Below are 23,573 nucleotides of genomic sequence, written 5' to 3' on the forward strand. Positions count from 1 at the left end.
GCCCCCTGGCAGATAGAGATGTTCATGCTTTAATTTGTTTTTGCTTCCAGGTCACCCTTCATCCACCTTCCCATTTGCAGCAGTTTTTCCCTCCTCCCCTCTGCATTTCCAGCACCTTCTCAGCTGTTTTGATTTATTGACCACTCAGATTTAATGCTTCATCCCTTGGAGAAGTCTCTGTGCTTGTGTCTGGTCTAAGGTCACCTGTGCTACTTATTCCAGGGGACTTTAATCTCCATATGGATGTGACCTCTGACACTCAGCACAGGATTCACTGTGCTACATGATCCTCTCCAGCTGTGTCAGCAGCTTCCTCCACCTGCTCTGAAGGGTCATGATTTCATTAACTCTTTGGGTCTCAGGGTTTGAGGTCACTCACCTATTTTCTGATATAGAGGTATTCCCACCGTACGCCTGGGGTTTCTTTCTACTTAGGTGCTTGTTTTGAGAGTTGTTTGGTTTTTTATCCCATGTGTTTCTTCTCACCTGAAACAAGTTAAAGTGGTTCAGGGCTGGTTCTCTGATTCCCCAATTAAAATCTTGATTGGGATTTTGCACATACCACACTGCTGGTTCCCACAAGGAAAAAAAGCACAAATGTCTTGATGTGAACAAAATCTGTAACTTTATAAATTGGGAGAAAAACTCTTTGGTTTGGAATCTGCACATTGTGGAGGCTCCATCCTCTATTCCTCCATCTGTTCAATGGTATCTTTGCTTGCTTTTTTCTTACAGATGTTAGCACTAGGAATCACAATCCTGCAGTGTATTTGAGGGTTGTAAGAGTAATGGTTAGCAAACAGGATTCTTTTTCCTCTTTTTTTTTTTTTTTTTTTGTCTTTGTTTGATTTTTTTTTTTGTGTGTGTGTTACATCTTACTTTGCCTACTATCATGGGCAGATTATGGGAAGATATTTCTTGTCTATTTATTCCTAGAACAGCTGAACTGGGCTTTTGGGGCAGATCTGGACTATCTCTGAGCACTCCCTTACTGCCCATAAGTGAAAAGGTTGAACTTTAAAAGTGGAACTGGACTGATTTGTATATTCAGAGACAATTTCTGAGAAAGTGTGTGTGTATACCTATATCTGTACTGTAGACCCTAGAAGGAGAGCATCTAAGATAGAAACTTGTGACATGAATGTGAAATTATGAAAAATATCCAGTGGCTGATGGAATGGTAGTAGGGAGAAAGCTCTGCTGATTCTCTCAGCCTCTAACATGGTGTGTAAATTTTACTTTCCAAGTGACTTTTAGCTTCTTTTCTTGAGAAGAGTTGTCATCTTTAGAAACAGCCTTTTTCCATTTTTACCCCTCGAAAAACCCTGCCCTGTGAGCCGGATTGGTTCTTGTAAATAAGTTTGGCAAAGAATATGAAAAATAGCAAGTGTTATTTCCTCTAATGTTTGTGTTTTTCTAACAATATTTGCCTTCTGGTGTGTGCTTCCTATGCCCATGTATTTGTAAGCAGAAGCCAGCATGAGATGAAGGCAGATTATGAACTGGCACCAAGCTTCTTAAAGTGCTTTCCTCTTCCAAACAGCATCAGTGCTGACTTCTAAACTCATTTGTTTCTCTTAATGTTGTCTGCAATATTTAGTTCCATAGCTGTTCATTCTCCTATTGACATCCATCCTCTTACTGTTTAAATAAATGATGCAGTTGATTTTGTGCAGACCAAGCTTGCTGCTTTTGAGGCTTTCTGAGGAATGTGCTGAGCTGGGCTCATCCTACTCCAGATTTGCTGCTCTCCACAGCATAGTAGCTCTCTTCATCAGAGGTGGCAGATTATGAAACAGAGATAAAAACTCCCCTTAAGTTTATCCTTTCCTTATGTTTCTTAGCCAAGAAAGGAGAAGAAAGAGGCGTTTGTTCAGGATTTCTTGTGGAGGCATGCTGCCTGCATGTATATTGCATTGAGACAGCACTCCCTGGGAGTGATCAGAATTAGTCACAGAGATGAAATGCATGTGGACAGAATTGGTTAGCAACCTTCTGAAAGCCTCCTTCTTTCTTTGATATGTTCCCTGTGGTTTTGAAGTGCATCACTACCATGTTTGATATTTTATTAACAATAATTGTATTTCCCTCTTTTCTTTTGAGATTTTCAAAGAGTTTTAGAAGTATTAATTGGTATCTGCCCTCTGGCTTCTATGAAGAAAGTGAAAATAAGGCCTTGTCAAATATGTTTGTTGAAAAAACAAGTACTAAGAATAATACTTAAGAATACCACTGAGAATAAACAGTTCAGTAGTGATTATTGACTCATCTCTACAAGCCAACACAAGTGTTGTGAGTAATGTCCAAGCCCAATAATTTTCTGGTTTGTACTTTCTTGTTCATCAGAGATGTCTGTGCTCTCTGAAATCCTGGGGGGCTGCCTTGCAGCTCTGCACAGCACATTCTTCTGGGATAAAAATCCTACAGATGACAAGGAAATAGTCACAGAACCTTCATGTGGCCACTTCTTGAGGTCATTAAGAAGCATTCTAGACCTGGGCACCTGAGGGCTGCTGTTATCTGTAGGTTTCTCATTATGGAAGGCAGCAAAATTCACAGCAGGAAGAATTCTAGAGGTTGTTCCATCAGGGGAGCCCTATCCCATTGTGTCTGTGTCCTGTACTGGGAGACAGAGAAAGTGTCCTTAGTGAACCAGAGCAGCACTGGTGTTTCTGGGGAAGAAAAGCTGTAAAGAAATTAGGATATGGATAGAAACACATACTGCTAATAAGAGGAAACACAGAGCTGTGTGGTTTTCATGCCCATCCCCTGTCCTGCTCTGTGCCTGGCTGGCCCATGCTCTCCCTTCAGTATGCAGAAGGTGCTCTGTGACAGACTTTCCTGGGATGCTGCTGCTGATAAAATGTTTCTCCCTCTGGAGGATTTTCTTATGTAAAAGGGAAGATGTAACCGAATTTCAACCCCAAATACCGTCAGCCCTGAAGTCACAGATCTGAGTAGGTTTACAGGTGATGAGCTATGAATTTATGGGCTTTGCTCTCCGCAGCTTTTCTCCCTCTCTCTCACCGCATTTCTCCCTGAAATGGCTTTCCTGATGTGTCCAGCATAGAATTAATTTACTGTGATCTTCACATTTTGAAAACTCTTCACTCCCTGCTCTTCTAATGACTTGGCTTCCAGAGAATCCATCAATTATAAAATATTTTAAGGCATTTCTTGAGTGTTTCTGTCAGTATAATCTCAGCTGCATGTTAAGTGTACTTTAAACCTGAGGTGAAGGTTTATTTAGTGCAAGATGAATATTAAAACATGCAGGAGAGGATTCTTATATTCTTTCTTTTTGCTGTTGTTGGGCACCTGAATGCAGATACAACAGGTTTCAGTAGATCTAGGGAGGAATAGAATGAGATAGGATTGGTTAAGATTTTCTGTGAGTTTTCTTAAATGTGAAAGCCACTCTGCAAACAAGTGTTTATCCTCTAGATTTCTGAGCACTGGCAAAAACAGGACTGAAAGGCACCACTTTAACCCTCAGCATTTGTTCAGCACCTGCTCACAGATGTGTCTGAATATTAAGAAGAAATTCATATGGTGCTCAACAGCATAAAAAGTGTCAGGATGTGTGTGAACAAGCAGGAGGAAATATCGATGTGAGCATGTAGGAGGGGAAAGACTATTACAAGGGCAATCCAATTAATGCAAATGATGCATGCAGATGTCTGGGGCTTTTTAGTGCTGTACTCCATAAGAGCTGTGCATGAGGGGTGAGGGAGGGGAGTGCTGCCTTCCCTTGCGCGGCAGTGCTGTTTTCAAACCCACTCCTGCCAGGAGGTGGAGAGGGGACACCTTCCCTCACCTGCTTGTGGAGCTGCCAAAGAGGAATGTGACAGGAAAACAGCTCCCAAACCCAGGGCTGAGTTCAGGAGGCTTCTTAATCTCAGCTTCTGCAAACAGCAGGGTGTCTGTTGACTCCTGGCACTTCAGGGCACCACTGGCACTGCTTCAAAAGTCAAACAAGATCATTGAAAGGCAGCCCCAGGTTTTGGGGGCTGTATGCTGAGGGCCAGTGTGTTTGATTTCCTTCGGTATTGGCTTAACAGGACTGTTCACCTAAAGGAAGCAGGATTTGAGGTGGAAAACAGACACCCTTGCAGCTACATATTGATAACCAAACATATTGAAAAACCAAACCTAAAAATTAAATAAAAAATAAAATTAAAAAATAAAAGCTTTAAAAATAGAAAAATAAAAAAAATTAAATAAAAATAAAAAATAAAATAAATGCTTTAAAAATAAAAAAATCAAAACTAAAATTAAATAAAAATAAAATTTAAAAAATAAATAAAAAGCTTTAAAAATAAAAAAATGAAAACAAAAAATGAAATAAAAAATTAAATTAAAAAATAAAAAAATGCTTTAAAAATAGAAAAATGAAAACTAAAAATAAAATATAAAATAAAATTAAAAAATAAAAGCTTTAAAAAAAGAAAAATAAAAAAAATTAAATAAAAATAAAAAATAAAATAAATGCTTTAAAAATAAAAAAATCAAAACTAAAAATTAAATAAAAATAAAATTAAAAAAATAAATAAAAAGCTTTAAAAATAAAAAAATGAAAACAAAAAATGAAATAAAAAATTAAATTAAAAAATAAATGCTTTAAAAATAAAAAAATCAAAACTAAAAACCAAATAAAAAATAAAATTAAAAAAATAAAAGAAATAGAAAAATTAAAACTAAAAATTAAAGATAAAAATAAAATTAAAAAAATAAACTGCTTTAAAAATAGAAAAACCAAAACTAAAAATTAAATTAAAAAAATTAAAAAAAAAAACCGCTTCAAAAATAGAAAAACCAAAAATGAAAATTAAATAAAAAATAAAATTAAAAAATAAAAAATGCTTTAAAAATAGAAAAATTAAAACTAAAAATTAAATAAAAAATAAAATTAAAAAATAAAAAAAGCTTTAAAAATAGAAAAATAAAAAAAATTAAATAAAAAAAAAATAAAATAAATGCTTTAAAAATAAAAAAATCAAAACTAAAATTAAATAAAAATAAAATTTAAAAAATAAATAAAAAGCTTTAAAAATAAAAAAATGAAAACAAAAAATGAAATAAAAAATTAAATTAAAAAATAAAAAAATGCTTTAAAAATAGAAAAATGAAAACTAAAAATTAAATATAAAATAAAATTAAAAAATAAAAGCTTTAAAAAAAGAAAAATAAAAAAAATTAAATAAAAATAAAAAATAAAATAAATGCTTTAAAAATAAAAAAATCAAAACTAAAAATTAAATAAAAATAAAATTAAAAAAATAAATAAAAAGCTTTAAAAATAAAAAAATGAAAACTAAAAATGAAATAAAAAATTAAATTAAAAAATAAATGCTTTAAAAATAAAAAAATCAAAACTAAAAACCAAATAAAAAAAAAAATTAAAAAAATAAAAGAAATAGAAAAATTAAAACTAAAAATTAAAGATAAAAATAAAATTAAAAAAATAAAAAGCTTTAAAAATAGAAAAACCAAAACTAAAAATTAAAGATAAAAATTAAAAAAATAAACCGCTTTAAAAATAGAAAAACCAAAAATGAAAATTAAATAAAAAATAAAATTAAAAAATAAAAAATGCTTTAAAAATAGAAAAATTAAAACTAAAAATTAAATAAAAAATAAAATTAAAAAATAAAAAAAGCTTTAAAAATAGAAAAATTTAAAAAATTAAATAAAAATAAAAAATAAATGCTTTAGAAATAAAAAAATCAAAACTAAAATTAAATAAAAATAAAATTTAAAAAATAAATAAAAAGCTTTAAAAATAAAAAAATGAAAACAAAAAATGAAATAAAAAATTAAATTAAAAAATAAAATAAATGCTTTAAAAATAAAAAAATCAAAACTAAAAACCAAATAAAAAATAAAATTAAAAAAATAAAAGAAATAGAAAAATTAAAACTAAAAATTAAATAAAAAATAAAATTAAAAAAAAAGCTTTAAAAATAGAAAAATAAAAAAATTAAAAAAATATAAAAAATAAAATAAATGCTTTAAAAATAAAAAAATCAAAACTAAAATTAAATAAAAATAAAATTTAAAAAATAAATAAAAAGCTTTAAAAATAAAAAAATTAAAACAAAAAATTAAAATTAAAAAATAAAATTAATTAAAAAATAATTAAAAACAAAATAAAATCCGTAAAGTGCTGTAAAGTACCGTTAAAGTTCCATAAAAGGTAGTGCCGTAAAGCGAGACATCCAGGCTTTACGGCACCTTTTACGACAGTCGCGCTTTACGGCAGTTTTGCGACAGTCGCGCTTTACGGCACCTTTTACGACAGTCGCGCTTTACGGCACCTTTTGCGACAGTCGCGCTTTACGGCACCTTTTACGACAGTCACGCTTTACGGCACCTTTTGCGACAGTCGCGCTTTACGGCACCTTTTGCGACAGTCTCGCTTTACGGCATTTTTGCGACAGTCTCGCTTTACGGCACCGTTTACGACAGTCGCGCTTTACGGCACCGTTTACGACAGTCGCGCTTTACGGCAGTTTTGCGACAGTCGCGCTTTACGGCACCTTTTACGACAGTCGCGCTTTACGGCACCTTTTGCGACAGTCGCGCTTTACGGCACCTTTTACGACAGTCACGCTTTACGGCACCTTTTGCGACAGTCGCGCTTTACGGCACCTTTTGCGACAGTCTCGCTTTACGGCATTTTTGCGACAGTCTCGCTTTACGGCACCGTTTACGACAGTCGCGCTTTACGGCACCGTTTACGACAGTCGCGCTTTACGGCAGTTTTGCGACAGTCGCGCTTTACGGCAGTTTTGCGACAGTCGCGCTTTACGGCACCTTTTACGACAGTCGCGCTTTACGGCACCTTTTGCGACAGTCGCGCTTTACGGCACCTTTTGCGACAGTCGCGCTTTACGGCACCTTTTGCGACAGTCGCGCTTTACGGCACCTTTTACGACAGTCGCGCTTTACGGCACCTTTTGCGGCAGTCGCGCTTTACGGCATTTTTGCGACAGTCGCGCTTTACGGCACCTTTTACGACAGCCGCGCTTTACGGCAGTTTTGCGACAGTCTCGCTTTACGGCACCTTTTGCGACAGTCGCGCTTTACGGCACCTTTTACGACAGTCGCGCTTTACGACATTTTTGCGACAGTCGCGCTTTACGGCACCTTTTACGACAGCCGCGCTTTACGGCAGTTTTGCGACAGTCGCGCTTTACGGCACCTTTTACGACAGTCGCGCTTTACGGCACCTTTTGCGACAGTCGCGCTTTACGGCACCTTTTACGACAGTCGCGCTTTACGGCACCTTTTGCGACAGTCGCGCTTTACGGCACCTTTTGCGACAGTCTCGCTTTACGGCATTTTTGCGACAGTCGCGCTTTACGGCACCTTTTACGACAGCCGCGCTTGACGGCACCTTTTACGACAGTCTCGCTTTACGGCACTTTTTGCGACAGTCGTGATTTACGGCACTACCTTTTATGGAACATTTACTTTTTTTTTATTTTATTTAATCTTTATTTTTAAGTTTTCTATTTTTAAAGCTTTTTATTTTATTTTTTAAATTTTATATTTTATTTTTTCTTTATTTTTAAATTTTCTATTTTTATAGATTTTCTTCTTTTTTTAAGTTTTTTTACTTAATATTTATTTTTCATTTATTTTTAAAGCTTTTTATTTTTTATTTAATTTTTAAAAATTTTTTTATTTTTAAAGCTTTTTATTTTATTTTTCTAATTTTATTTTTGATTTAATTTGTATTTTTAATTTTTCTATTTTTAAAGCTTTTTATTTAATTTTTCTAATTTTATTTTTATTTAATTTTTATTTTTAATTGTTTTATTTTTAAAGCATTTAAAAAATTTTTTTAATTTTTTTTATTTAGTTTTTATTTTTAATTTAACTATTTTTAAAGCTTTTTATTTTTTCAATTTCATTTTTAATTTAAGCTTTAGTTTTAATTTATCTAATTTTAAAGCTTTTTATTTTTTTTTTAGTTTTTAATTTGCCTATTTTTAAAGCTTTTTATTTTATTTTTTTAATTTTATTTTTTATTTAATTTGTATTTTTGATTTTTCTATTTTTAAAGCTTTTTATTTAATTTTTCTAATTTTATTTTTATTTAATTTTTATTTTTAATTGTTTTATTTTTAAAGCATTTATTTAATTTTTAAATTTTATTTTTATTTAGTTTTTATTTTTAACTTTTCTATTTTTAAAGCTTTTTATTTCATTATTTAAATTTTTTTTAATCTTCATTTTTAATTTATCTATTTTTAAAGCTTTTTATTTTTTTAATTTCATTTTTTATTTAAGCTGTATTTTTAATTTATCTAATTTTAAAGCTTTTTATTTTATTTTTTTTAATTTTTAATTTTTCTATTTTTAAAGCTTTTTATTTTATTTTTTTATTTTCACTTTTTATTTAATTTTTATTTTTAATTTACCTATTTTTAAAGCTTTTTATTTTTTTAATTTTATTTTTTATTTAATTCTTATTTTTAATTTTTCTATTTTTTAAGGTGTTTATTTTTTTAATTTTATTTTTTATTTAATTTTTATTTTCAATTTTTCTATTTTTAAAGCTTTTAATTTTATTTTTTAATTTCATTTTTTATTTAATTTCATTTTTAATTTTTCTATTTTAAAAGCTTTTATTTTATTTTTTTATTTTAATTTTTTTTTTTTCTATTTTTAAAACTTTTATTTTTTTAATTTTTTTTAAATTTTATTATTTTTAAAGCTTTTTATTTTATTTGGTGTTGCCCACTCAAGCTGATGATTGTTGTGGTGTTTGAGGGTCTTGCATTACAGCACTACCTTTTATGGAACTTTTACAGCACTTTACAGCACTTTACAGTTTTTATTTTGTTTTTCATTTATTTTAAATTAATTTTGTTATTTTAATTTTATTTAATTTTTATTTTTAATCTTTCTATTTTTAAAGCATTTTATTACGTTTTATTTGGTGCTGCCCAAACCTGCTGTAGCGCATTTTTATACTTTGTAATACTTTGAAGTCATTTTGTTTTGTATCCCCATATTTTTCCCAAATGGTTCATCCCAAACTGTACCCCCCTCCCTTTACCTGTGTTATCCCTCTCCCGGGATGAGATCATCCCCAAACCCCACCCTGGCTCTGTCAATCACTCAGCCTCCCACCCCCTCCATCCAGAAGTTTCAGTCCAAGTCATCGAGTGATCAGCCAGAGGCCAGGGGTCAGCCCCCCAAGCCTTGCCCCATACGCTGTCCTATATGTCTATCCCCCAGTATCCATCCCTCAGGGTCACTTAATGGTTGGTAGGATGTTCTCTACTTTTGGTTTCCACCTCCCTTTAAATGTGACCTTGGCACATCTCCCAGGGCTCTCGGCAGGAGCCCCCTGAGGTGCAGGAGCTCCTTTGGGACTCCTAATAAAACCTTGGGTTAACCCCTGCTAAGAGTCGGCCCTTTCTCTTCTACCGATGTCTCTGGTGTCTCTTCTGCTGCAAAGGCGACCAGCCCAGGTGCCCTCAGTACCCTCGGGGCACAGAGAGTGTCTGCCCACCAGCCCAGGTGCCCTCAGCACCCTCGGGGCACAGAGAGTGTCTCCCCCCAGCCCAGGTGCCCTCAGTACCCTCGGGGCACACACAGAGAGTGTCTGCCCCCAGCCCAGGTGCCCTCAGCACCCTCGGGGCACAGAGAGTGTCTCCCCGCTGTGGGCCCAGGTGCCCTCAGCACCCTCAGGGCACAGAGAGTGTCTCCCCCCAGCCAAGGGACCGGCTGCCAAAACAGAGCCGTGCCATGCATGCCAGTGTCTGCATGGCAGAGAGAGGACATGAAAAGCCACTGAGGAAGCTGCCACCTCCTCCCTGGGCTCTGCCCTGCAGGCCGGGCCATGGGCAGCCACTTTGGGAAGGCTGCATTTGCTGCCCATCAGCTGCTCTTTGTGTGACAGGAATTGAAATAGGCCAGGTTTGGGTTGGTGCTGAGCAGAGGGCAGTGAGGAGAAAGGGAGAAGGCTGTGCTGCAGAGCAGGTGGATCCAGGCAGAGCCAGTTTGGGGAGCAGCCTTGTCTAACAGCATTTCATTTTCCAGTTCTACTACGTTTCATTACATTTTGCACTTCTGCTAGAACTGCATGGCAACCGGTTTCAAATATCCTCCTCAGTCCCAGCAGCCTGCTTGAAAGTGCTGTGTCTTTATCAGACCATTGATGGTCCTTCTGAAACGTGAGTCTCACTGGCTGCATCGAAACCTTGCGCTTAAAGAGCATTCCTAATTAAAGCAGATTGGGCCCTTTTGGGGAAGAAGAGGCTGCAAAGCATTTCCTAAAGCATTTTCTACTCCAATTTCATTGTGAGGAAATACACCTGAAGGATGATGCAGGGATTAGGATTGAGACAAAGATGAGTTTGGTGGGTCAATTTTACTTTGAGAGCTTGAGAAGCACAGGAAGCCCAAGTGATGATCCCAGAGGGTTGAAACAGAGGTTTCACCCTCCCAGATATACAAGGGCCTTAACCTTAAAACCACTGCTCTCAGCACAGAGCTGTCTCAACACTGCATTAATGTTTTCTCCTCTTTGTGCATGTGTAGAATTGAAATCCCTCTTGGGGAGGAAGTTTATTCCAAGTAAATTCCTAAACAAAGCTGGACCTTGTCCATCCTTATGATGTACCTTCTGGAAAAAAGGCTTCTTCTCTTGTCTCAGCATCTGATGTCTGGTGAATTGTGACTTTGCCTAAGGACAAGGCCTGACCACTTGGTTTTTCAGATGAGATACATGGCAAACACAAATATGTGGCCTGAGCAGCTCAAAATGTTTGCTTTTTATTGCTTCCTTTATAAAATCTCATTCTCAAGAGACCAAGCAGACTCTGACCTTGCTCTCCTGAAGTGAATAGAAACTCTGCTGTTGATTCCAGTGAATGTAGGACCACCACAGTGGGCACTGCAGGAAACCAATGGAAATTTTCTCCTGTTTACTCCAAAGAGTTTTGATTCAACCTATAGCACTAAAAAACCAGATAATTAAATATTAAATTTATTTTATAAATAAATTAACAACCTCTCTTAAATAACAATCTCATTTTAGAAAATCTTTTCTGTCAGAACTTGTGCCACCTTTTCTCCAAGCATTGTCATGTCAGGTATTTTGAGGAACAAAATACCTGACATGAGGAACTTTGGGATGAAGTGAGAAATTTGCTTTCTCTTTTGTGTGTTTTGCATATTGAGTTACAGAGAAGCTGCTGTTCTCCTGACTAGTAACTGTTTTCATTTATTCCATGTTTATTATTAGGTACTTGCATGAAAAGTGAGAGTCTGCCAATAAACTTATTACAGTGGCTCTTTAAGATACTTTTATGTTGTCTTCAGCATTTTGCCAACTTGCTGTAAAATACCTTATACATTTTTCTACTGTAGCACATTTTGCTTAAAAGTAGTGTAGCTTTGTCCTCAGGGGAAAAAAAAAGGAAAAAAACCCCAAAAAGCTCTGTGTAGATATAATTTTTTAAAAAGTTGAGTGCTCAAGTAGAACACCACATTTCCACTCCAAAACTGAATATGCATAGTTTCTTGTCCATTGAGGTTGTTATGAATACAAATTTGGCAACAAAATTCAAGCAGTGAAGAGTTTTCACAAGTATTTCAGCTGTGCTTGAAATACTTGTGAAACCAAAACATACACAGCAAGGAACACTGCCAAGCCAACTTTTTAAAAAAGTTATATGTATGTATTTAATACTTTTTTTTAAGAACCCCCCTAGAAGTCTAAATTGCATTGCTAACTCTTTTTGAAAGTTAAGATCTCACACTAATCAAGTCATAACATTTTCTGCACAAAAGTTACAGTGCTCTTTATCCCTCAGGAAAATTTCATTTGTGAAGGTGTGCCTGATGTTAGTTAGCAGCAGATACTGTAACAAACCGAAAAACCCCAAAATATCCAAACAAAAATCTCCAAACAGGGCAAACATGGAGTTGAGGAGGAGGAAGCAGGATACTGTGAGGTTTGGCACTTGGAGGATTGTCTGTTTGTGGAGAGTTCTCTGCCTTCCCCCTGCATTTCTTTATTCTCTGTGCCTTTGATTTCAGCCACACCTACACCAATATCTGTCTCTCTTCTCATGCTTTGTGCTGCTTTGATGGTGACTATTTTTGTTATTCTCAGTGTTGTCTCTGTCTCTCTCTTATGAAATAACTCACCCTGCTCTGTAGTGCTGTTAATTTACAAGGTGCTTTACAAACACAGATAAGAGCCATCCAAGGCTCTACTCTAAATAAGACACGACAAATGCAAGATGAAGCACTTGAGGGCTGCTCAGGAGAGTGAGGACATGGAAATGACTTTATGCAAGGAGCTGAGGGGCTTGTGAAGTGGAGTTTCTGAGAGGAGGTTTAGGCAGGATGGAGAGGAAGTTTGGCAGTGGAAGAAAATGATCAGCTGCAAGGAGCACTGAGGTGAGATGTGAAGGCAGGAGCAAGGAAGAGAAAGGTAGGAGAAAAATCATCTTGGAGAAATAGGGAACAGTGACTCATGAGAAAAGCAGGAGGACACAATATTTATCAGAGGTTTGTTCAGAATGGTCTGGGAGGGAACTGAAGAAATTCATGCAGTTTGGGTAGTTTTTTTTTTTTTTTTTTGGGCAAAACTTGACTGTCTCTGACAGCTTTACAGCCTACCTTGTTCTCAGCCTGTCTGTGATGACAAGCATAGCAAGCAGTTCTTACATGTGGATGTGTCAAAAGTTTCCCTACTGTTTAAGATGTCTCTCTTGTATTAAATATTATCCTATCCACTGAGTTCATTTATGAAGGGAAAGATCTAAATATAAAACCTGATGGATGTCAGGAAAGCAAAGGAAGATGAGTGTGCTCTTTTTGCCGTCATCATTTAACTGATTGCGCCAACCTGGTCTGATTTTGTAAGGGTGAGGGAAGATAGATTGGGAAACTACTTATAAAAACTAATTTCATAAGAACAGTATATAAACTCAGGGAATGATCCAGATCCTGTTGGAACCCTGGCTGCTGAGAATTTTAGGCTTTCTGTGCTGGCAGACACTGACTCCCAAGAGAACACTGCATTTGACCTGAGGCCATGGAGAAAGCTTCTAGAAAGCTTCACCTTCTAATAAGATGAAGGCCTCCTCATCGTTCCTCCTTGCCACGACAGTCATCCCGTTTCGATGGTTTCTCACAGGCACTGATGTGTTTTTTCTCTCCATGCCTTACCTCTGGGACTGTTAGGGCAGCACCAGGTGAAGCAGGGGACGTGTGAGGTGGTGGCCGTGCACCGGTGCTGCAACAAGAACCGGATCGAGGAGCGCTCCCAGACCGTGAAGTGCTCCTGCTTCCCGGGCCAGGTGGCCGGCACCACGCGGGCTCAGCCCTCCTGCGTGGAAGGTGAGAGCTGCCTTGTGATTTCAGGCTTTACCTCAGAACCTTGGGTCCCTCCCCTGAAGATTCCCTCCCAGTGTGTCAATCCCCTCTCCTTTCCCCATCCTGACCCCTCCCAGCGCTGTCTGTCAGTCCTGGCATTCCAGAAGGGTGTTGAGTGATTGGCAGATTCAAAGGATGCCCTCTACCCCTGGGAGGGCATTGGACACGGTTTGGGGAGTTCTGTTGGAGCTGCTGCTGGATTCAGAGGCCTCTGGGCCAGAATAAAGCTCTGGATCCAAACCCTCCATCAGAACTGACTCCTTTCCTTCACCATCACCTTAAAGCTTCTCCATCAGGGGAAAACCTGAGGAGCAGACCCTCTTAAGGGAGGAGGCTCCATCCCAGCACCACCAGAGCTCCTGCAGGCCTGGACTTATCCCCACGTGCCCAGCTGCAGCACCCAGCCAAAAGTGTCTGTGGGGTGAAACACCACACACCCAGCCAGCCAAAAGTGTCTGTGGGGTGAAACACCACACACCCAGCCAGCCAAGGGTGTCTGTGGGGTGAAACACCACACACCCAGGCAGCCAAAAGTGTCTCTGGGGTGAAACACCACACACCCAGCCAGCCAAAAGTGTCTCTGGGGTGAAACACCACACACCCAGCCAGCCAAAAGTGTCTCTGGGGTGAAACACCACACACCCAGCCAGCCAAAAGTGTCTCTGGGGTGAAACACCACAGTGCCATTATTTGGCTTAGCACCAAGGGCCAGACAAGCTCAGGCACATCCTGTCCAGCTATATTGGTAAATATTCCAATAGTGAGAGCCTCTGCTCACTCCTGCCTCCTTAGATTGCTTGAGTTTATTCTCCTTGATGTCTGACTTCCCACTGCCTCAAAAAAGTGTAATCCTTCCTTTTGTTAATTTTAGAGACATCTCTGTGTGTTGATGATAATGAGCCTGTGCATAAATCTTGGTGTAATTAATCCTCTTAATATATGTGCTGGTCCATTTCATGTCTGTGCCAATAAAACTTCTTAATTTTTTCCCGCAGAAGAATTCTCCTCTAAAACTAGTTTGAAAGCAGCATAAGCCAAGAAATTCAAGCTTATGATATTAACTCTTCCAGATGTCTTAAGACTTAGTAGCTTGGCTAAAAATTCACTGGATAATAAATGCAACCCTGAGACTGGGAATGCAGATGGAGCTGGGACATCTGACATGGAGAGCTTTTCTCTAGATCAATATTTCACCATTTAATTTGCCTATTTTTTGTAGAGGTTGCTGCTCATGTTAAGACAGACTTTTTCTTAATCTTAAAGTTACCAAAATCCCTCATTTCATTAATTCATAAGCAAGATCCCATTTTTATTCTTTTGCACACAAAATTGCAACCGGTTCACTTAAACGTAAAAAAACAAAAAGCTCCTAAGTCCAATTCTAATCTTGTATTCAGAAATATTTAGTGTCAGACATAGAACTGTGTTCTATGTGAATGTAAATATGTTCTATGTAAATCTGTGTTCTGTGTAAACGTGAATCTTTTTTTTTTGATTTTTTTTTACCTATTACAAAGCTGTCGAAACAGGTATTTTTAAAAAGTAGATTTAAAAAAAATTTTAGATGCCTAGTGGTTTTATGCTTTATAATTCAGCAATACAGTTAAGTTTAACAGTGCATTTTCTTAGGGAGTTTTTTTGTTAAATCAGAAGTGTCTTCTGCATTTTTAGGTGACATCAAATAGCAGAAATACTTTTACATGTAACAGATAGTAGAAGTCAGGCATTATTTTAAACTCAAAGACAGCAAAGGTGACACTGTCATTCTATGGCAGAAATATATAAATACTGCAGAAGCTTGATTCAGTCAACAGTTGCTGAAGGATTTTAACAGCTGGTTTTTTATTCAAGTATAGTTGCAATTAGGTGCAACAAAATATTATGAATGTAAGATTTTGACTTTTCAAGTGGAAGCCTTTGATTCCCCCTCACTCCTTAGGGTAATGCTTTAGCAGGCTTTGCTTATTTTTGCCAGCATCTGGGACTGGAGTGAGTTGCTGCAGCACAGAAGCTGAAACTCCCTTTCCTCAGCCTCAGGATCTGATGTGTTTTCTCCCACTCTGTACATTCCCTTCAGTAGACTCCTATACTGTGAAAGCAAGAAATTGTTTGAGTCTTCATTTTGCATACTACAGACTCATACAGACATTTAGGGGCTTTTTCCAGCACCTTTGTCCTGAATGCAGGCTTGTTTCATTTGCCTGGAGTTTAAAGGAAAGGATACACCCAAATAATATAATTATTTTTCCAACAAAACAAAAATTTATAAAGCAACTGGCTTGTAGCTTTTCTTAATTTTTATTGAACTTCAGTCCTTATCCCGTAGTGGTGACAATTTGCAATAGGTCAGCAATCTCTGCTGTTTATCTGTTGATCACTGCTGTGGTTGGTCCCTGGTGTTCCCAGCTGAAATCACCCAGCCCTGCTCCAGGAAGGATCATGGTGCTTCCTTCCTTCCTACACCCCCTTGTTTTGTGTTTTTCTCTGTGCCCCGAGCCCTGTTGGGTGCTGCCATCTTCTCTGGGTGTTTTTCATTCCACCTTTACTGACCTTATCAGAAATGATCTCTCACCTCCCAGGAAGCAGAGTCAGGTTTCACCCATTTTTTGTCCACAATCAGTCAGGTTCTTGACTGAAGCATGCAAATGATCTGAGACCCAGATGACTGGTGAAAGTTCATACATTTATTTTGTAATGTTATAAGACTGAAATATTTAGTTTATAAAAGCCAAAGCAGTGTTCCAGAAGTGTGTTTTTTCATAATGCTTTTCAGTAAAAGTGCAAAACAAAAGTAATTGAATGAACATTTCAGCAATATCCTGATGTCAGCTTGCCTGCTTGACACCCCAATTTAAAGGTTGCAGAAGAACAAATATGTCTTGAAATTAAAAGGGAAAAAAAGTGCTTTACAAGAAGTAGACTCCATTATTTTTGTTCATCTCATCTGAGTGTGTTATCTTTTAAGGCATGTGATTCAATAGTTTGTGCACATAGTAGCATAATGCAGACTAGCTGAATCCACATCTTAAGCCATATTTTATTTTGAAATCCAATATAGATTATGTAGGATTGTGTACTGATATATTTCATAACAATTTTCTGGGATTTGATGAGTGCCATGAACAAAGCAAAACTGAGAAATGCATGCAGGTGTTTGTGCTGTTGTTAACAGCAGGTTTATAAGGTCATGACTCATTTCTAAAAATAATAGGCATGGTCTTAATAGAAATTGGCTTAAGGTTAGAGAATTAATAAATTTGCCCAGTTAAGGTGTACAACTGTGGCCTTCCAAAACATACTGCAGAAGTGGCAGTGTGACTGCAAATGGATTTTTAGTCAATATTCTAGTGCTTGCCAGAGGTTTCCCCATTCTTACCTGCAGTATTTGCTGACACACCTCTGGGGTTTACATCTCTGTGCAATTCTATTTTCTCACCCAGTGCAGGAAGAAACTGGGATTTCTCTGTCCAATCTCCCATATACATGAATGGATTAAAGAAGAAGCCTCAGCTTCATTCCCCCTTACAGCAGGTTCTTGATTAAAGCATGCAAATGAAGGAGAAAAGTCATTTTTGTAGTCTGTGGAGATGGAAAGGCACTTCCAGAGGTCAATTCAAATGTTGGAATCAGTCTCTGGTGGTGCCTGCCTCTTTCTCATTTGGATATGGCATTTACCCTTCTGGAGAGCTGGTGAAGTGTTCAGCCACTTTTTAACCTCAAACACACTCCATGTAATTAACTATTAAACCAGTCATTGTTGATTTTACCTTTTGAAATCAACTAATTGAACATGGCACAGACAACCTCCCTACAAAAAAACCCAACAGTGATAAAAAAGATATTTCTCTTTCCTGCTTCTTTGTTTTTTAGCTTCCATTGTCCTGCAGAAGTGGTGGTGTCACATGAACCCCTGTTTGGATGGAGAGGACTGTAAAGTACTACCAGACTATTCAGGTTGGTCTTGCAGCAGTGGAAATAAAGTCAAAACCACAAAGGCAAGTACAGAGATCACCTATACTTAAAGGTGCCAGTCTGCTGATTGGTCTTATTGCATTGTATCTGTGGGTGTGAGCACCAGTCTTGGCCTTCTCAAAGTTTTGGAAAGCGGTGATTAATTAGTTGCTCTCAGAGAGGAAATACTAGGTCAGAGCTGCCCCTTCACTCCTGCAGTCACACTGAAAATGGTCCTGATTCAGTCTGCAGTGAGCCAAAGAAATTGTTTCATTGTGCTCAGTGCTAGAGGGCTAATCATGTTCCACAAGCAATTCTTCAATTTGCAGGCTGAGTACAGGGATCCAAGATCTTTACCACTGTCACATAAACTTAGATTCCTGTGCTGGACAGCCTTTTATCTTTTGAAAGTACTAGTCTGGCTTGGGAGTTGTTGGGAACCTGCACTGATGACACTGAGTATCACTGGAAGTCAGGCTGGTTCAGAATATTTCTAATTACAGACCACCCTGTAGCTGGCCTGATTTGTTTTTTTTTTAAACCAACCCTTTGCTATGTCATCTTATTTCTTAATTAATGGAGAGAAAATATCATGTCCCCTGTCTGCTTGGCAATTTAAAATGAGTTCAGTGCATTGAAGTTCAACAAGTCACAGCAAACTGCATGTCTAAATACATCATAAACCAGGAGTCTTTAGCAGGCAATAGCAAGGAGAGACATATGCTCAGCTTTTCCCTTTACAGCCTCTTCTAGCTGGGAAAGAATGTTCTTCATTAGCTTACAGTCTGAGTTAATAAGCAATACTGTCACCAAATGTTGTTTAGTGGAGGCTGCTCTGAGGAGTGAAAACTGCACTAATTTCTGCATGGATGAGAGGAAATTGGATGTTTTGGGCAGCTGTGGTGTGGCACTGGTGGTCTGTAGACATTGCACAAAGGAAGTGGCATCCCTGCTCGTGGCAGGGGGGTTGGAACTAGAAGACCTTCAAGAACCTTTTCAACCCAAACCTTTCTATGCCTCTATGGCCAGTGATATTTATCAAGTGCCAAAGATGTAGTTCATAGCATGCCTGGGTCCTGCTGATCTCCTGTGGTGGACACTACACCTGGAATTTAGCCTGCAAACTCTGGAATCAATGTGGATAACTGGCACTCAGTTACTGCAAGATAAAGATCACCCTCAGCCCTTCAGTTTTTTCCCAGAGCTGATTTTTACCTACTCATTTGTAGATCAGGTGTAGCCTTGTAGCATCCACTGAAGGGTGAGACTGGTGAGCAGGAGTTCTAGATGTTGTACAAGGCAACTTCATCTCTGGACATACCAGAAGAGAGCTGACAGTTTATACCAAAAGGGCTTTATTGGAGAAGAGTGAGTCAGGTTAATTATCCTTGAGCGAGGGTTAATTATCCTTGATGCCTTGGACAGATTCTCGAGGGGTGGGGGGCAGAACAAAGACTTTTATGTTGGCACTGATGTCTGAATTGTCAGATCCTCATTCATGCAGCTGCCTCTTCCTTCCTCTGGACAGCTGTAAGGAAACTAGAATGGAAAGACAAGTTCCCTTGTCACAGGGAAAAGGGAAGATGGTGTAACATATTTTTATTTTGAAATGAACCAAAGATTTGTCTCAGATCAATAAACAAAATATTTCTTAGGTATGTTATTAAAATTTTACACAAAGAGAGCTATTTCAACTGTCAGACCCATAGCCCACATTGTTCAGCCACCTGTGAGCCTCAGCAATGGAATGCTCAAATCAAACACATCAAAACCCTTTGGGACAATTACAGAAAGTGAATGCATCCATGATTTTTTTCCAGTTTAATAGTTGCCTTATGTCTAAAACACAATAGTTGAGATCCATTCCATACTAATTCTTTTTCTGTGTTATGCACCAGAGATGATCTCATTACCATTTAAATTTGTAATCAATTTTTAAAGCTTCTTAAGACCCTGGGATCAGTGCTACGTGGGACAGTGGCTTCCACAGGTTAATTATACACTGAAAGAGGAAATGTCATTTAATCAACTTTAAGTCCTCTATCTTCTTATTCCATGAAAATAAGCAAAAAAAGGGTGACTAAAATATTTGAAGCAGAGGAGACTGCTGACACGACTCAGTGTTTAGATGAACAGTTAGTGTCTGAGTGGGACAGTTAAAATGTGCAAATCTGAGGAATTCGCATCTTCCATCAGTTCCCTCAGGGAGGGAAATAAAAACTTCTCTATGCTGAGTGTCTGTTTGGTTTTGTGACACATGTAGGCACTGCAGAGCAGAGCTGACAAAGCTTTCCTCCTTCCAGCTGCCTGTTCTCATCCATTTCCAGGACAGGAAATCCAGCAGGACCCTCCTCACTGTGCAGCCAGAGCTGTGCCCTGTGTGTACATCAAGGCTTGAACACGTCCCTGCAGCCCCTCCAGGGTCCTGTGGGAGTTCTGCTGGCTGGGGGAGATTTCTGCTGCAAGAACAATTTATTCCCATGTGCTGCCTGGTCCCTGATTCCCTCCCATAGGATGGACCCCTGGGAATGGGCAGCAGTTTGCATGAATGGCCCTTTGGGATGTAAATCCTACACTTGTGCTGGAGGCATTGGTGTTGGGAATGACATGAAGCAAAGTAAAACAGATGTTCAGGAGAGGTTGGTGGCAAATTTAATGGTGAACTGCCATTTCTTTATCTGCAAATCCCCCTCATGCTATCAAATAACATGTAATTGACATTTCTTTGGAGATTCTGCTTCTCTGATATAAAGGTGTGGCTGGGGCGAGTTCATTTATTGTCTATTCATGTGCACAGTTCTTTTGCAGTAACAATGCACTTGATATAATCCTTTTTTTGGTCAATTCTGTGTAAGTAACTCTTTCCTCTTCTTTTATAGGTAACACGGTAGCCAAGGCTAAACCTGAGGGCCACTCCCAGAATTATGGCACGTGGAACTGTTCCTTGGCTGTCACACAGAGACCCTTTTTTGTCATGCTGTTATTGCCTTCACCCTTTGAACTTGCAAAGGAGTTGGGAAAAGAGACAGCAACTGTGGCTTTCAACCTTTCAACTGTGGCTGCAGCTCCTGAACCTGGATTTTGCTGTTCAGTGGTACATTACAATCTCACAAGAAAAAACAGGGAGATTTGATTCTACCTGAAATGCACCTTGGATTCCCAAGGATCTGAGACCTGGCTGAAACCAGTGGAAGAACACACCTGAGCTTCTCGTGGTGCACCAAGGATAAGACTTTCCTAATGACACAAAGATATGTAAAATTGTTTTAAATGAGTTCAGGTCATGAATGTAACTTAGGGGATCATAGAAAGAAAATGCTGATGTTAGAACTGGTACAGATGATCTCTAAGGTCTTTTCAACCTCTATGATTCTATGGATTTGTCTGAGGTGTTTCTTGCATACAGTACAACATAAAAATACAAAGCTGATCCCAGTGAATCGATGGGACTGTGTTAGTAAATTATGTCTTAGTGTATTTTCAACTGTAATTTAGAACCTATCAAGGTGGTATGAAGGTGAAAAGATGGAACTTATAGAATTAGTAGCAATTATTGTAGGGCAAACTTTGGTTATAGCTGTGCAATTAGATTTATTTCCTTAGATAGTTCTAGGTAGTTTAACCTTTACATTCATAAGTGATGGCAGGAAAGCATGAGGAAGAGATAAAATTTGAAAGCAGGCATAGTTTTTCTTGTCCTAAAATAAATCCATTCTCTAGGGGAATAGCAAAGTATACATATTCCTTGCCTCTTTGAATCTAGATATGGGAAAGAATTTAGCCATTAGCTAGAAATATTCATTGAGATGCCTCAAAAAAAGGAAAGCAGGCTTGTACTGCATAAGGAAGGCTTACTGGAAGGGGAGTAATTTGTTTGGATTTTCATTGCTTTGGTTATATCCTAATAGGTAACATACTTAAAATTCATAAGCAAAATTCTAGATAAAAGTAAATTTTCAGTTTCAATTAGTTCTTGTTTAGAATGATTATAATAATTAAATGTCCAGTTCCTTGACAGACTGAATTTCCAAGTGGTTACATTTTGAGACACATAATTGTTCCCTATTATTGTAGATGCATTTCATGCTCTTTTTCTTATTTGCCTGTTAGAGATTTTTTGTCATCAGTCTTCATAAATAGAATAGAGGGTAGAGGTGAAGCTGTAGCCAGTCTGCTTCCCCTGACATTGCAGCAGGCTGAAGTGCAGTGGTGCAGATGAACTGCTGGTGACCCAGAGACAGAAGTCATTGTTATGCTTTATGTAAATATTGGGGTAACAATGCACATCCAATTTTTATATAGACTGAAAGGTGGGGAAAAAAAAAAAAAAGCTGTCCAGTACTTATGTAAGTGATTGTGCATAAGCTCTCTAGTGTAGGGGAAAGGTCCCATCAGCAGTGGGAAGCTGTTCAGGGTCATCATAATTATTAACTTCTGATTTGCTGGAGTGAGTGGGAGCATTCAGCCAGTTAATTCCACCACAGTCAGTGGTGGAAGGATCTGGCCCTGTGTTTTTTTTGGTTTTGATTTCCTTGGTTTAGGTCACTTTCAATTGTGTATTTGATTACAGCTGGGATCATAGTGGTCATTGTACTCAGTGATAAGCAAACAAGAGATTTTCTGCTCTGTGCTTGGACAGCTGAACAGTTAATAGACTCTGCTTGCCCTAATGAGCTCTACATTCCCAATATTTTTCCGTTGTTTTGATTTTCTGATTAAATTTTAAAATTACCTTTACTATTTCTATTGTTTCTCTGCATATATATTCCTGGTGTCATCAGGGAAGATCCTTTTCATTTGCTATTTGTACAGTATTGACCTGTAACTGGAATTTATTTATTTTGGTAAGCGTTCTATGGTGATGTTTAGTTAAAACCATTGCTGAGATGTACTAGATGGGAAAAAAAAGAGTTTTAGAGAAAAGTTGTCTATTTTTGAAGGTAAATACAAAGAAAACAAGTTACTTCCAGTGGTCATATACTGGATTTGTGGTGGAATTGAGAACAAAACCAGAACTTCTGTAATTGAGTCCTACCCCAAAGGGGTGCAGTATGTCACATACCATGAAATGGCCTCTGGAAGATGCTTTTGCTGTCACTGAGGATAGGGGAAAACTACAACATAAATTTGGTAGCATGGGATTATGAAATATGGCCCAAATGAATGACTTGCCTTCCTAGAAGCCCAGCCCATGGCAGAGATTTTCTATTCCTAAAGGAGCTTTGTTCCAGAGGATCTTGGGTCGATTTACAGCCTTTTCTGATTCGTTGCACAGGTGCTGTGATGTGTGCCTGCCTCTCTTTTTGGAGCATTGCTGCTGCTTCCAGTGCTGTTGTCTGGCATCTGACACCAGCTCTGCCCTGCTGCTGAGAGGCAGCAGAATTAAATCTGTGCCAGCTGCTCTGCCAGTGGAAGAGAGAGATCCGTGCCTCAGATCCTTGCTGTGCTCTCTCTGGAGCAGTTTGTGTCTCCCTGCTGGTTCTGGAGGAGCAGTTCTGGTAAGCAGCAATCCTCAGGAAGAGCAGTTCTGGTAAGCAGCAATCCTCACCAGCTCCTTGCAGCCTCAGGCTGCTCCCCCTGTTGAGCTTCTGGGGGCCAAATCCTGTGGCTCATCACACCCAGGGTTTTGTTTGGACAGACACTCTCCTGTGCTGGTTCAGAGAAAAATCCTCTTGCTCTAAAAGTGGCAATCAGTGTCTTTCCATGCAGTGTCAAACAAAGATTATTGCAGACACTCACTTCTCTGGTGATATATTAATATCCAAGCTGAACTGATTCATCTTCTGATTATACCTTTATCTTATTTATTAACTGTGTTCTTTTTGTCCCTCATCAGGATGACCCTGATGCCTTTCCTTGCCTCCAGGTGACATTTGAATAGGCATAAAATAATTGTGGCTTTTTTATGGCCTTTTTTCTCCCTTCTGCCTGTCTTTGTAGCCCTCCTTGCAGTTTTGGTGAATATTTTTGAACACAGATTGCCAGAATTATGTGCTTTATTTGGCATCTGCCATTGCTGCTTCTTGGGAGTGTTGAACACTGCCAGGACTGACTGGTGAGGAGCTCCATCTCCATCCTGTCTCACTTTGGGCAGGAAGTGCCACTGTTCACCCCTCAGCCATTCCTTACCACCATCCTTCTCTTCTCCAGTTAGATAAGGAAATATCTGTGGTATCAAAATAAATGCTTGAATATATAGATTAAACTAGATC

The 23,573-nt window shown here is 38.0% G+C and overlaps 1 protein-coding gene across 2 annotated transcripts in view; it reads left to right on the top strand.

Annotated features, from left to right (window-relative positions):
- TAFA4 (TAFA chemokine like family member 4) overlaps positions 1–22,325 on the top strand; it is a 76,546-nt gene extending 54,221 nt beyond the window's left edge. Inside the window, exons 4-6 of one of the 2 annotated variants that reach the window (XM_071439376.1) lie at positions 13,219–13,374; positions 17,281–17,364; positions 20,241–22,325. In XM_071439376.1, the coding sequence (XP_071295477.1) occupies positions 13,219–13,374; positions 17,281–17,364; positions 20,241–20,494 (494 nt within the window). In that variant the 3' untranslated portion in view covers positions 20,495–22,325. Of the gene's footprint in view, positions 1–13,218; positions 13,375–17,280; positions 17,406–20,240 lie in introns of both variants that reach the window. The other variant, XM_071439377.1, reaches the window with a different exon arrangement.
- The last annotated feature ends 1,248 nt before the right edge of the window (positions 22,326–23,573 follow it).

Source organism: Agelaius tricolor, unplaced genomic scaffold (assembly GCF_023055355.1).
Source record: "Agelaius tricolor isolate 1412-34295 unplaced genomic scaffold, bAgeTri1.0.p SCAF_14, whole genome shotgun sequence".
NCBI classification, from domain to species: Eukaryota; Metazoa; Chordata; class Aves; order Passeriformes; family Icteridae; genus Agelaius; species Agelaius tricolor.